Here is a 12,959-nt window from a genome sequence, read left to right as displayed (position 1 = left end):
CTCTCTCCCCACCTCAGGCGTGCGGGAAACACTCACTCACCTCCATATCCCACTTGACAATGGGCAACTCCCTATCACCTCCTCTCAGTACAGACAGAGATGTAACATCTTCAGGTCTTACTACTTCCCCAGGTAAGTGTCTCACTTCCTGGGTTATGAGACACAAGTCCCCTCTGCCTTTGGACCCCATGAACCTGTGTGGAGTCCTGCCCTTGGGTGAGGGCACTGCAGCATGGGTCTCGCTTTTCAGACCTACCATGTCTTCTCACTTCTTGTTCCTCCTCATCTTCCTCCCTATGCAAGTCTGCAGAATCTTTTCTATTCTCATTATTTATTCTCTCAAGTTGGGCTTCGTGCTGTGAATTATTCAAAAACTCAAAAACTGAAAAACTAAGAGAAGTTTTGTTTTCTCTCCTCCTGCTTCTTCATCCCTCCTGTGAGGCAATAAATTCATAGCAGTCTCGCTTAAGTAGGAGAAGGGCTGCCAGGGAAAACATTTATGAATTATTATCCCAGAAGAAGTGGAAAACAGTCAGTTCTACAGGGCAGTGTCTTCCCTGAAACTTGGGGAAAGGACGTGAGGATGAGCATGGCTGTAGATGTTTCTACCTAAAGATGAGAAATGAAGAAATTTGAGGGGTATCATGCATGATGGGCTCATTTCAGTCAAAATGTAGGAGGGCTTGTGAGTGATGTTGTGAGTTTGGACGCATCAGTCTCTAAGAGCACTGGGGAAATGGAGAGCGACTTGACTGAGCAGAAGACATGTGAAATGATCAATGGGTGAACTGGGCCTACAGACTTTGCAACAGGAACAAAGAAGATGGTCGGTAGCATCTTTCCAGAGTAGGATCTTGTTGGGTTGGAGAGGCAGAGCAAGGAAATTGAGATCACCAGTGGTAGCAGACACTGATGCCGACTGCCTTGTCCACTTTATGGAGCCAGGCTGCCCACTCCCAATTGCTGAGTGTAGTTACTAAGGGCTCAAAGCTACCCCTTTCTGCAAAAATTTGCCCTCAGCCAATGGAAGCTGCTTTGCATGGGAGGTTATACCCAGACCCCTGGAAGAAACCAGCGATCCATGGCCAAAAGACCAGGGAGCACAAAGGGCTATAGGATCTCCCTGCAGGATCAGGTTGATATTAGACACCAGCTGAGAACCCATCCTTGCCTGGTGTCTTCCTCTGCTTTATCCTATTTCCTTCAAAATCCCTGCCTGGGCTCTGCTTCTAGGAAGCCCAGGTTAAGACAATGATATAGTTCAGGTGGTCATTTGGGAGGTAGGGACTGGATAAGGACCAAAAAGGGACTGAAAGGCTAGGTGAGAAACAGAGGGACTGATCATTTAGGTCAGGGAACTGGTATAGGGAGAATGAAGGAGTGGGACAGCTGCGAGGATGGGAAGATGGACATTGTTGTTGGGAAGGGACATTGAAGGTAAAACCATTCAGAGTGTGATGAGGTCCAGGGCATAGCCATGCAGTGAGTGGTGGGGAGGATTAGAGAGGTGTAGTCACCAATCAGAGAGGCTAGGCTGTCCATGGGGTGTCCACTGGGTATCCGCTAAGACACCAATGATGTTGGCAAGAGTTCAGGTGGAGATGAAGGCTATGAGCCAGGTAGCCAAGTGTTGGGTGACTGTGGGGTGTGATGAGGAAGACCCAGGGTGACAAAGAGGAGGGAGAGAAGAAGGTGGTAGAGCCAGGCTTCATGATCCCCAAATCAGCAAGAGTTTTACACAAGATGAAGGAAAAATGCATGAGACAAACTTGAGAACTGATTGGACCCCTCCACTCTGTCCCTGCACCAAGTCTTCGAGGTCTGCCTGCAGCAGGGACTGCCACTGCCACTGCCATAGCCTGGCATCCTTGGCTGCTGTGTTGTCCAACACCTAACACACAGGAACCCAGACATTCTACGAATGCAGGGGCCTTATCTCTCTCGTTCACCAGGCTGACATAATAAATAAATATGTATTGAATGAATAATTGAGTCAATCAATTAATCCACATTTCATTATCTCTCAGCAGAGGCCACTCTCATAGTAACAGAGGACAGCCTTGAGGTCAGACACGCAAACCTGACTCCTAGGTCTGAGCCTGGTTTTCTTTCACTCGGGTAACACTGAGATTAGATGAGTTAACGTGAGGTGCATAGCACTTGGTACAGCACTTGGCAGGTGGTAAATTCCCCGGAAAAGCCCAGAGCTGTCCCTTGTGGAGTAGAGTGACTGGGGGATGGCTGTGTGGTCTGATGGGAAGGGCGGGCGAAAGAGGGTGCGCCCCAACCTCCGCACACCCAACTGGCCCAGCCTAGGGCGGAGTCTCCTCCAGTCTGATCCGGGCCGAGTTGTTGCCTGGAGGCACCGAGGGACCCGGCCAGCCCTGCTGCTGCCCTCGGCTATGGCGAGCGCTGCTCGTGGGTCGGACAGGTGGACGCCGCTCAGGCTCTGGCTCCTAATGGTGGCGCTACTGGGGACGCATCAGGTGAGAAGCGGGGCAGACATTCAGCCTCCAAAGGTGAGGTCCGCGGACGCAGAGGGCTGGGGCGCGGCAGAGCAGCAGGGGTGTCTGGCTCTCCCTCGAGCTAGGGTGCCACCCAGCCGGCCTTTGGCGAGTGAAAACTTCTCAGCTTTGGGGAGTTGCCAGTTGCCCCCACAAACACCTAGCCAGACAAACGTGCCAGAGTGGAAAGGCGCAGGTGACCCAACACCCCGCCCCTCTTGCAGCTCGGGGTGCAAATGCAGAGAACAGCCTGGGGCAGGGGTTAGGGGGTAGGGTGGGGGCTGGCTTTACCTCGGGGCCTCCTGCTATTTCTGTAATCCCAGACGCTTTGGGAAATATGGTCAACTTAAAGGTCCTCTGAAAAATGCACCTACACGCCGTTTTACAAATACAGGTGTTTTGACGTGCCACCTTCACCCATTACTGGACCGGAGGTTGAGAACTACTGGGATAAATAAACTGGAGGGGATGTGGGCATCCGGGACAGCCCATTCAGAGTGGGAAAGTCCAGCCTTCCAAAAATGCAACGAGAAGAGGCCCAGCCTGGAATCCAGTGAAGGGGGTCGGGGGGAGTCTCCAACGATGTTGGGTCTCCAGCCCCCCAGAACAGCCAACAGGATCACAATAGAGTTGGGCACTGCCAGGTTCAGCTCCCAGCTCTGGGTCCACCCCATGGTTGCCAAGTAGGAATGTGAGCCCAGTGTGGTGAGATCTGGTGTTTGCAGGGGGCGGGGGGTTGGGGGACAACAAGAAAAATCAGAAATCCAGATTTTAAGTAAAATCTTTCCAGTGTTTTCATTGGCAGTTAATTAAAACCAAATTTTAAACATGATTATGGTCAAACAAAACTCCACTGTGGTCCACCAGTCTGCAGCTTCTTCTCTGGACCATGCTCCCCCCTGCCATGTTGCAGATCAGCAAACAGTGAGGAACCAGAGAGGCTGTGAGGGAGTTCCCTGACTCTCTCCCCAGACCAGTGGCAAGGGCTCTGGAGCAGGATGTGGCCTTTACAGGGGTGTGGCTGGGCCACCCGGATGTCAGGGTTCCTGCTGGCAGCTCAGCCTCACACTGTTTGCTCAAGGAGGGGCTAGAGCAGGTGAGTTAGCCCAGCAGGGGACAGATGGAAGCCTGCCCTCCCTCAGCCTGGTCTCCTAAAGCAGCTGGGTTCATTTAGGGAGTCGAAGAGGCTGCCCTTAGAAGAGGCAAATGGTGTGGTAAAGGAAAAAAAGACCAGGTGCTGCAATCTCAGAGCTGGTGGTTCAAGTCCCAGTTCTGCCATTTGTTACTCTGTGGCTGATTGTCTTACCTTCCTGAGCCTGTCTTCCTCGCCTGCACAAAGATAACAATAATAGCATAGATCCCCTAGTAAGGGCCAGTATCAGTGATTTTATTTTATTTATTTATTTATTTAGTAAAGGCCTTCAGTCTTCTTTGGGAAACCAGAAGGAATTGGGTGGGGAAAAGGGTGGGACTTCAACACAGGGGGAGCCGGGGAGCCAGGAGGCCTTGACTTTGTAATCCCTCTCTAGAAGTGAGGAGATCAATAGGTATAGCTAAGAGCTTCCCCAATCAGCTCTTCCCCTTCTTTTTCTGCCTCCTGAGGGCTTGGGAGTCACAGCCATCCCTGCCTGGGGCAAGGACAAGTGGTGGTCCGAGGCCTCTCAGAGAAGGTGGCTGTTTCCCACTGCAGGTCCAGACCCTCAATCCAGAGAGTCTATTGCTTGTGTCCACCCTGGATGGGAGTCTTCACGCACTAAGCAAGCAGACAGGGGACTTGAAGTGGACACTGAAGGATGGTGAGCAAGCGGCAGTCACTCCTTTCTTTTTGGACCCCGAGTTAGAGTGGTGTCACTATGACATAGAAGACAAGAACATAGGATCTAGAATTCCACAAGCCACGATCTGTAAGCAGCTTTACCACTTATCAGCTGTGTGGCCTTGGGAAAGCCACTCCACCTCTCTGAACATCAGAGTCCTCTCCTATAAAATAAAGCCAAGAGTAATGCCTCCCCTCCTCACAGAGTTCTCAGGAAGATTATAATACACACATGTCAGATGCTTGTGTTGGCGTCTGGCACACAGCAAGCACCCAGTGAATAGGAGCTATGCTTCTCAGTGGAGAGTGCAAAGTGGCCAACTCATTCTCCTTGTTCCTGTCCCTGCAGATCCCATCATCCAAAGGCCAATGTACATCACAGAGTAAGTGACCTGTGGCCTTTTAAGGAGAGGACATCTGGGAGATGGGGGAGCCAGAGTGTCCAGAAGGAGTTTGGATGGGAGGTGGTGCATGATGGGCATTAGGGAAGGGAACTGGGCCTGGAGCTCTGTGTGCCTCCTGCAAGGGTGGGCTCCTACCAGCTGGGAAGTGGGAGGGAAAGGGCACCTTCGTGAAGCCAGGGGACGTGCATCCAACCCTCCCCCACCCCCATTCCTCTCTGCTCTACAGAACGGCCTTTCTCTCAGATCCAGCTGATGGCAGCCTGTACATCTTGGGGACCCAGAAACAACAGGGATTAATGGTGTGCGTACTTCAGTGCTTGGGGATGAGGGAGGCTGGGGCTTCTGTTAGGCAGAGCACTGAGGGAACAGAGGGAGCAGCATGGTCGGAATCTGAGTGTCCTGCAGAGGGTAAGTCAGGGCTCTGGGCGCATTATTGGAAACCTGTCTGGAAGGATCTGTTGAAAGGGGCTTGTGGGGGTGGCTGTGTCTGTGCTCGCAAAGCAGACCGACAAGGAGGCTTTTCCAGGACTCTGAGCATTTTAAGGAGAAACCTATGTATCAGTTAGCGTTTACTAAATAATGAATGGTCCCAAACTCAATTTACTTAACTCACAACTTTGTGGGATGACAAGTTAGGTGGGGCAGTCTTGATTGAGCTTGCTTAAGCATTTGTGGTCAGCTGCTGGTCAGCAGGATGGCTCCTTTTTTGAAAGCTGCTCATGGTTGGCTGGCTTTCAACAGAGGCTGACAGAGGCCATAGGCTACATATGTCTCATCTCGCAGCAGGCAAGCCTGGTCTTGTTTACATGGTACCAATAAGGGAACTAAAAGCAGCAAGGGAGGGCAAGGCTAATGCACAAGAACTTCTCAAGCTTTACTGTTACCACAGTAGCTAAGGTCTCATCAGAAATGTCACATGGCCAAGCACAGAGAAACAGGAGGAACTTTGGCCATTTTTTCCATCTTCCACATCAGGTTTGTGATGGGGGCTATTTAATGTGACTCACAAGGAATAGGATGGAGTATGCTTTGTCAAAATTCTGACTGTGCCAGGAAGACTGCCTACCAGAAAGGTCTTAAGTGTGAGAGTTAGAAGCTGAATTGGTAAGAAATGTTATTTGTGAGCCAGACAAGGTCCCAGTGGCAGACAGCTGACACTCAATAGGATTGCTTGAGGAGATCTTGTTGAAAGGATTGCTTACAAAGGTGTGGGCAGAGTGAAGTTTCCTATAGTCCATAACATAGTGTGGGGGGTGTTAGGACTATCAGCCCTAAGCTTAGAGGGACAGGATGGAGCAGTGACCATAACCTGGAGCCAGAGGGAGGGTGAGAAGAGGGCCACCTGCCAGGAGCTAAGGCCTTTGGGGCAGCAGGGGGGCGGGGGGTGGGGGCAGGGAGGGTGGTGACACCATCCAGGCCATGATAACTTTATGGAGCGGAGACGGGGATACATGCCCAATTTCACACTAAAATCCAGAGCATGTGGCATCCACTGATGTCATTCAAACAAGTGTGTTTTGGGGGTGGGGTGGGAGGGAGCAGGGTAGAGAGGGATGGGGGACGGATCCTTAGTCACATCAGGGAGAGCCATCAGTAATCACACTACTCCTCCCCACTTCCCTGCATCTAGGATAAAGTTGAGGAGCCCTGACAAAGCACATCACATCCTCCATGATCTGGGCCCTCTCACTGCTCCAGCCTCCTCTCTCACCTACATGCGTGCACACGCACTCCGTTCAACTTAATATGCCAGCTCCAGGGCTTCACCCAAATTGTCCCCGATGTCTGGAACACTCCTCCTCTATTTCTGGCTACCAGTGGGAGGGCAGGGGGTGAGGGAGCAGGGGGCTCTACATTGTGCCCTCCTGGAGACTCAAGCTGCTGGAGGCTCCATCTCAGCCTGAGCTTCTCAATCACCAAAGCAGAAGAGGCAAATGTGACCCACACATAGATTCTCTGTGTCCTCATGGCAGTGACATGTGTCTTCTCTCCTCCCCTCCTGCTGGCTAAAGCAGGCCTCAAAGCCATACATACCTACATGAAGCAGAGAAGGAAGTGCGACTCCACCAGAAGCCAGGAGAGCTGCAATATTTGTGAGAAGTGTGCCCCTTCCCCAGCTCTTTCTTACTCATCCCTCCAGTCCCAATACAAAATCCAAACTCCTTCCCAGTTGTGATGTTGCCTCCAGCTACCCTCACTTCCGATCACTCCTCCCCTCTCAGATCCCTTGGAGGCACACCAGCCTCACCCACGCAGAGTGATAAGATCTCCCTGCCTCTGCACTGGCTGTCCCCCTGCCCAGAGCGCTGTTCCTCCAAGTGTCCCTGTGGCTCACTCCCTCACCTACCAAGCCAACCACCCTATGAAAACTGGTATCTCAGATCACTTTTTAGCCTAGTTCTCTGGGTTTGTTTGTTTTTTTATGGTATGTGAATTTTTTGTTTGTTTATTCTCTCTCTCCCACACACACCAGAATGTAACTGCAGAAGGAACTTTATTGGTCTTGGTTACTTAGTAGTAACCAAGCATTAAATGGCATTAAATGGTTGATGAATGAAGGAATGAATGAACTTCCTCCAGCAGCTTTTCAGTTCCCCAACATCTACAATAGGTGCCCCTCAGTTTCTTTCAGGAACACTAACCACACCATAACAATTACAGGTGGTAATGACCTCCTTTGTTGTTGGTCCTGTGCCCCCAGGAAACCCCAGCTCTCTTTCCCTCACACATCCAGCATCCTCTGTTGTGTGTGCCTGGGGTGCTGTCTGGCAATAGCTTTGTATGTGGAGTTTGGGGGATTTTTCTATATGTATAACTTTTCATTTTTACATAATTTCAAATATAAGAAAAATGAAAGAATAGCACAAAAAAATTTATTCCTTTTACCCAAGTTCATTGTTTTTAACATCTTACCACATCTGCTTTTGCTCTCTCTAGATGGATGATAAACAGATAAATAGAATGTCAAGAATATTACATATGTATGTATAAAATTTCTTTTTCTGCCCTGGCTGGTGTTGTTGAGTAGCTTGAGAGCTGGCCTGCACCTGTAAACTGACAGGTCACTGGTTCAATTCCCAGTCAGGGCACATGCCTGACTTAAAGTCCAGGTCCCTAGTTAAGGGCGCACGAGAGGCACCCCATGTCCGATGTATCTCTCGAACATCAGTGTTTCTCTCCCTCTCTTTCTCCATCCCTTCTCCTCTCTCTAAAAATAAATAAAATATTTTTAAAAATTTCTTTTCCTGAACCATGCATTCAAGAGTGAGTTACAGGCATTATACCCTTTACTCCTAAAGTGGCACTATGTATTTCAAAGAACAAGGACTTTTTCCTACATAGCCTAGGTATAAATGAATAAAATAAAGAAACTTAACATTGATGCAATAGCATTATATAATTCACAGCCCATGTTAATTTTGTTCAGTGTTCCAGTGGTGCGCTTTATTGTTTCCTAGTCCAGAATTTGAATCAGACTCACCATAGCATTTGGTTGTCATGTCTCTCGGGATCCTTAAAACGAACAGTTCCCCAACTTCTCTAAGCCTCTCTGGAAAATGGAAACAATAATTGTGCTTCATAAATAGGTTGTATGAGTTTTTCTGCTCTTACTCCTTTCTGGAACTTTTCTGTCTCCTCAGAAACTGCCGTTCACCATCCCTGAGCTGGTTCATGCCTCCCCATGCCGCAGCTCAGACGGCGTCTTCTACACAGGTAAACATCTCTCCAGCCTGTGGGTCCAGGTCCAGGAAGCAGGGACAGGGACTAAAATCATGAAAGGCCAGCCTGGCACAAAATGGACAGGCTGCACACCTTCTCCCAGGCTGTCTTGAGGCCTGACACACGTTCCACCTCCACAGGCCGAAAGCAGGATGCCTGGTTTGTGGTGGACCCTGAATCAGGGGAGACACAGATGACACTGACCACAGATGCCCTTTCTACTCCCCGCCTCTACATCGGCCGCACGCGTGAGTTGGGCCCTGGTTCTGGACGGCCCCCTCTTTTGCTATGGCCAGACCCAACAATTGTTCTCCAAGATGAATTGGGCCAGTCTGTCAATTTGTCAGCCAACAAACATTTCACTGAGCACTGAACAAAAAGGCCAGAGGATAGAGCAGTAGCCAGGATAGACCTGTTTTCTGCCCTTGTGATACTCACAGACTCTACCCCAGGCTGGGTGCTCAGAACCCCACCTCCATGAGATGGCTAACACCCTCTGAGTCAGGGGATGGGAGGAGTATCACATGGGCCTGTGTGGTAACCTTACCTCTGGGCATCCTCAGAGTACACAGTCACCATGCATGACCCCCGGGCCCCTGACCTTCACTGGAATACCACTTACCGTTGCTACTCGGCACCCCCCATGGACGTCTCTACTGGAAAATGTGAGTGCCATCTTTCTCTGGACCCATCCTGGAGCAACGTCCTCAATTCAGGGAACCCTATGTGGTATCCATGACCAAGCCTCACCACATTCTGACCTATCTGACCTCCTTGGGGGGTCCCACATGAATGATACACCTTTGATGGATGACTCTAAATGACCCTCCTCAAATGACCCCTCTCAACACCCAGCATGACCCTCCTGTACCCTGAGCAGCCCTAACATCCTCACTCCTTCACGCTCCAAGTGAGCCCAACCAGGTCCCCCTGGGTGACTCCAAGCAATCTACACACATCCTGAGCAGTCCCCTCACGTCCTAACTGAGCCCTAGTGTTAAATGACCCCTGACAGATAACCCTAAGTTACCTTTCCCTAGATAACCCTGACCACATTCTTGATATTACGACTATTCTACCAGACTTCCTGAGTGACCTCACAGGGGCCTCTACGCAACCCCTGGTACATTGACTCTGTCACTTCACAGGACACATCAGAAGTAACAGCCCCAGGGCCCCTGACTGACTCTTTCACACACTAAATGATACCCAAGTGACCCACATGCCTGCCGGTCATCATGATTGCCCATCCTAAGTCATCAGTCAGAGCCTAAGTGACTGACTGCTCCACACCCTAACTGGTCTCTCTCAAGTAACATGTGAGTCACCTTCAGATGACCCTGATTGACCCCTACATTCTTCAGAGCTTCCAGTTGACCCTGACAGATCCAAGTGCCCCAGAGAACTTTGACTGACCTTTCCATGTCCTGCAACCCTCCAGATGATCTCACCTGAACTGCACACACTTGAGTAGCCCTCCTGATGGCCCGCCCTCAGAGCAGCTCCCCCACCCCAAGATGCTCTGAGGTACCCCACATCAGAGCTCCCTGAGCACATCTCCCCAGCCATCTTTCTTGGCAGACATGAGCCACCTGGCATCCTGTGGGATGGGCCTGCTGCTAACTGTGGACCCAGGAAGTGGGGTGGTGTTGTGGACACAGGACCTGGGTGTACCTGTGATGGGCATCTACACCTGGCACCAGGACGGCCTGCGCCAGCTACCCCATCTCACACTGGCTCGGGACACCCTGCACTTCCTCGTCCTCCGTTGGGGCCACATCCGACTGCCTGCTTCAGGTCCCCAGAACACAGCCACCCACTTCTCTGTCTTGGATATCCAGCTGCTGTAGGTATCTATGCCTGGGGACTGGGGAGGATCCTCTGGAAGCATGTAGCCCATGCCCAATTGGCAATGTGATGTCTGACCCTGACATACCAGTACAGTTGAGCCAGAGGTCCAAATATCTCAAAATATCAACCAAACTTGCTGATAAATAACCAGTGTCCTGCACCACTCCTTGTGTGCTCCAGGATCTCCTAGGTAGCTCCACTGTTCAGCAACTGACAGGGTAAAATGTGGCCTAGGAGGTTGTCTCCAGGTCTCCACTCCAGTGCTACAGCTGGCACCTGTTCTGCTTGGTAGGTGCTGTGCCTTATTGATTGTTGAAGACTGTCACCCTATCTTACAGCACTAGAAACCTTTAAGTCCCCATCTTGGGGAGCCAAGTGGTAGACTGGGAAAGTCAGGGATTTGGCACTCATTCAATTTGCTCTGCAAATATTAATTGAGCACTTACCCTGTGTCAGCTATTTGTTAGGCTCTGGGAATACAGTAATACAGCCAGTATTCCTACCTACAGAAATCTCAGTGTCTAGTAGAGGAGATAGGTGTGTAAAGAGGCAATTGTGATATTATGAAGGATAAGAGAAGGATAGGTTTGCCGTTCTAGGAATGTATAGGAAGAGGAACTAAATTGAGACTGGTAGCAAGAGACAGTCATGGAATGCTTCCTGGAGGAAGGGACATTCAAGTTAAAACCTAAAGGATAAATAGGAAATGAAAGAGAGAGAGAGCACCTCAAAACAACAAACACTTATTATCTTTCAAGATTCTGTGGGTCAGCTGGGTGGTTTTCTGGTCAGGGAGGCCTTAGTTAATATGTGCAGTCAGCTGGTGGCTTGGCTGAGCCTGGATAATCTAGGATGGTCTCACTCACCTGTCTCATAGTTGGTGAACTATTTAGCTTAGAAAGTGTCAGATAATGTCTTTTATGCCCCAGCAGGCTAGCCTGGTTTTCTCACCACGGTGGTCTTAGTTTCAAAGAACAATACAAGAGGACAAGTCTCTTACACAAGTACTTCTCAAGCTTCTACTTGTATCATACTTACTATTGTCTCATTGTCCAAAGCAAGTCATATGGCCAAGCCCAGAAGTGATGTGGAAGGGGACAATACATGAGTACAGTAGCAACTGAAACCACCCACCACCATTACTCATCTTTCTCCCCTTTCCTTTCCCCCACTAGGATGACGCTGTATGTAGGGAAGGATGAAGCTGGCTTCTATGTTTCCAAAGCACTGGTTCACACAGGGGTGGCCCTAGTGGTGAGAGGGGGTCTCTGAGTGGGCAGAAAGAGGGGATGGAGCAGGAGCGCCCCCCCTCACTCATGATGCCATCTTCTGTTACAGCCTCGTGGACTGACCCTGGCCTCCACGGATGGCCCCACCACAGATGAGGTGACACTCCAAGTCTCAGGAGAGCGAGAGGGCTCACCTAGCACAGCTGTCAGATACCCCTCAGGCAGCGTGGCCCTCCCTATCCAGTGGTTGCTCATTGGTGAGATTCCCTAGCTCAAATTTGGCATAGATGAAGATGAAGGACCTGTGATCCTGCCTTCTGAGCTGGAAGGCTGAGGTTACCTTCAGCACACTGACTTTTTCACTGTCCCTTAGGATACCATGAGCCGCCCCCAGTCCTGCACACCACCATGCTGAGGGTCCATCCCACCCCAAGGAGTGGAACTACTAAAATCAAACCCTCCAAGAGCATGCAGTCCCCAGCCCTCTTATTGGAGGTCAGTGCTGAAAGGTCAGAGAGCTTAGAGGGAGACTAGGCCAGTGGGTGGGCAGCCACTAGACATTTTCCTTGGGCTTCTAGGAATAATATTTGGGGTGGGTCAATTGACCTCACATAGTTTCCTAGAATAAAAGCACTTGTTGTTAGAAAGGTCAAAAGATATTGGCATCTAAATTGTGAAACGGGTCACGGTTTTCTTTACTCTTCTTTAGTGTCAGAGTTACACAGAGTTTATCAAGTGAGAAATCAAAACATAAAAACTGCAAAAGTTTTTCTCCTTGGAGAGGGTTGGACAAGAATCATTAGTAGTTCAAGGTTAGAAGGAATAGACATGCTTTAGAGCAATAATTCTCAAGTCTGGCTGCTCATTAGAATCACCTGGATATCCACCCCCACCCCACTGAATTAAGAATCTCTGGAGGTGGATATCTGCATGTTTGGTAATTTCCCCCAAGTATTTGTAATTTTTTAGTGACACCCCAGGAGATGCTGGTCATCAGCCGGGTTTGGAAGCCCAGTCTCCTGGAGCACCATGATACTTCAGCACCACGGAGAGAGCCCTGTCCCCACCACAAGGACCAACCCACTCACTGCCCCTTATGCTAAACCCAACCCTGTACTGGTTGATGAAGGATTGGGGATTCCCAGTAAGAGGGGTTGCAAAGAATGAAAGCCCCTTTGTCCCCAGCTCCTGAGTGTGAGTCGGGAGGAACCTTGGGACCTGGAGCTGCACCCTGAAGAGAAAACTTCACACTTGGATCCAGGACTAGGACCCCAAGACCTGCTGGTAGCCAGCCTCACTGCGGTCCTCTTAGGAGGGTGGATTCTCTTCTTGATGAGGCAGGTAAGCCCCCCACCCCAACCTCAGATCTGTTTTAGGGTATCCTAGGGACAACTCTGCCCCTCCTCTTCAAGACCTCTCAGCAGCTGTCTCACCC

General features: G+C 50.2%; 1 protein-coding gene across 9 annotated transcripts in view; it reads left to right on the top strand.

Annotated features, from left to right (window-relative positions):
• The first annotated feature begins 2,338 nt into the window (after window positions 1-2,338).
• The window catches only part of ERN2 (endoplasmic reticulum to nucleus signaling 2), a 16,921-nt gene continuing 6,300 nt past the window's right edge, over window positions 2,339-12,959 (top strand). For 4 of the 9 annotated variants that reach the window (XR_006786911.1, XM_045848800.1, XM_045848798.1 and 1 more), the window contains exons 1-12: window positions 2,339-2,519; window positions 4,195-4,300; window positions 4,670-4,703; window positions 4,951-5,023; window positions 8,366-8,438; window positions 8,585-8,692; window positions 9,008-9,109; window positions 10,026-10,290; window positions 11,471-11,549; window positions 11,634-11,781; window positions 11,898-12,019; window positions 12,710-12,865. Coding sequence is in view for 8 of the 9 variants with exons in the window: in XM_045848800.1 (XP_045704756.1) it covers window positions 2,403-2,519; window positions 4,195-4,300; window positions 4,670-4,703; window positions 4,951-5,023; window positions 8,366-8,438; window positions 8,585-8,692; window positions 9,008-9,109; window positions 10,026-10,290; window positions 11,471-11,549; window positions 11,634-11,781; window positions 11,898-12,019; window positions 12,710-12,865 (1,383 nt within the window). In the remaining variant the exon portion in view is untranslated. Of the gene's footprint in view, window positions 2,520-2,898; window positions 2,939-2,964; window positions 3,196-4,194; window positions 4,301-4,669; window positions 4,704-4,950; window positions 5,026-8,365; window positions 8,439-8,584; window positions 8,693-9,007; window positions 9,110-10,009; window positions 10,291-11,470; window positions 11,550-11,633; window positions 11,782-11,897; window positions 12,020-12,709; window positions 12,866-12,959 lie in introns of those variants that run through there. The other 5 variants (XM_045848801.1, XM_045848799.1, XM_045848802.1 and 2 more) reach the window with 5 other exon arrangements.

This window comes from Phyllostomus hastatus, unplaced genomic scaffold (assembly GCF_019186645.2).
Source record: "Phyllostomus hastatus isolate PE091 unplaced genomic scaffold, TTU_PhHast_1.1 phas_contig_64, whole genome shotgun sequence".
In the NCBI taxonomy this organism is placed as follows: domain Eukaryota; kingdom Metazoa; phylum Chordata; class Mammalia; order Chiroptera; family Phyllostomidae; genus Phyllostomus; species Phyllostomus hastatus.
The sequence above is the reverse complement of the archived record's forward strand: the minus strand, read 5'-3'. Positions and strand labels throughout refer to the sequence as shown.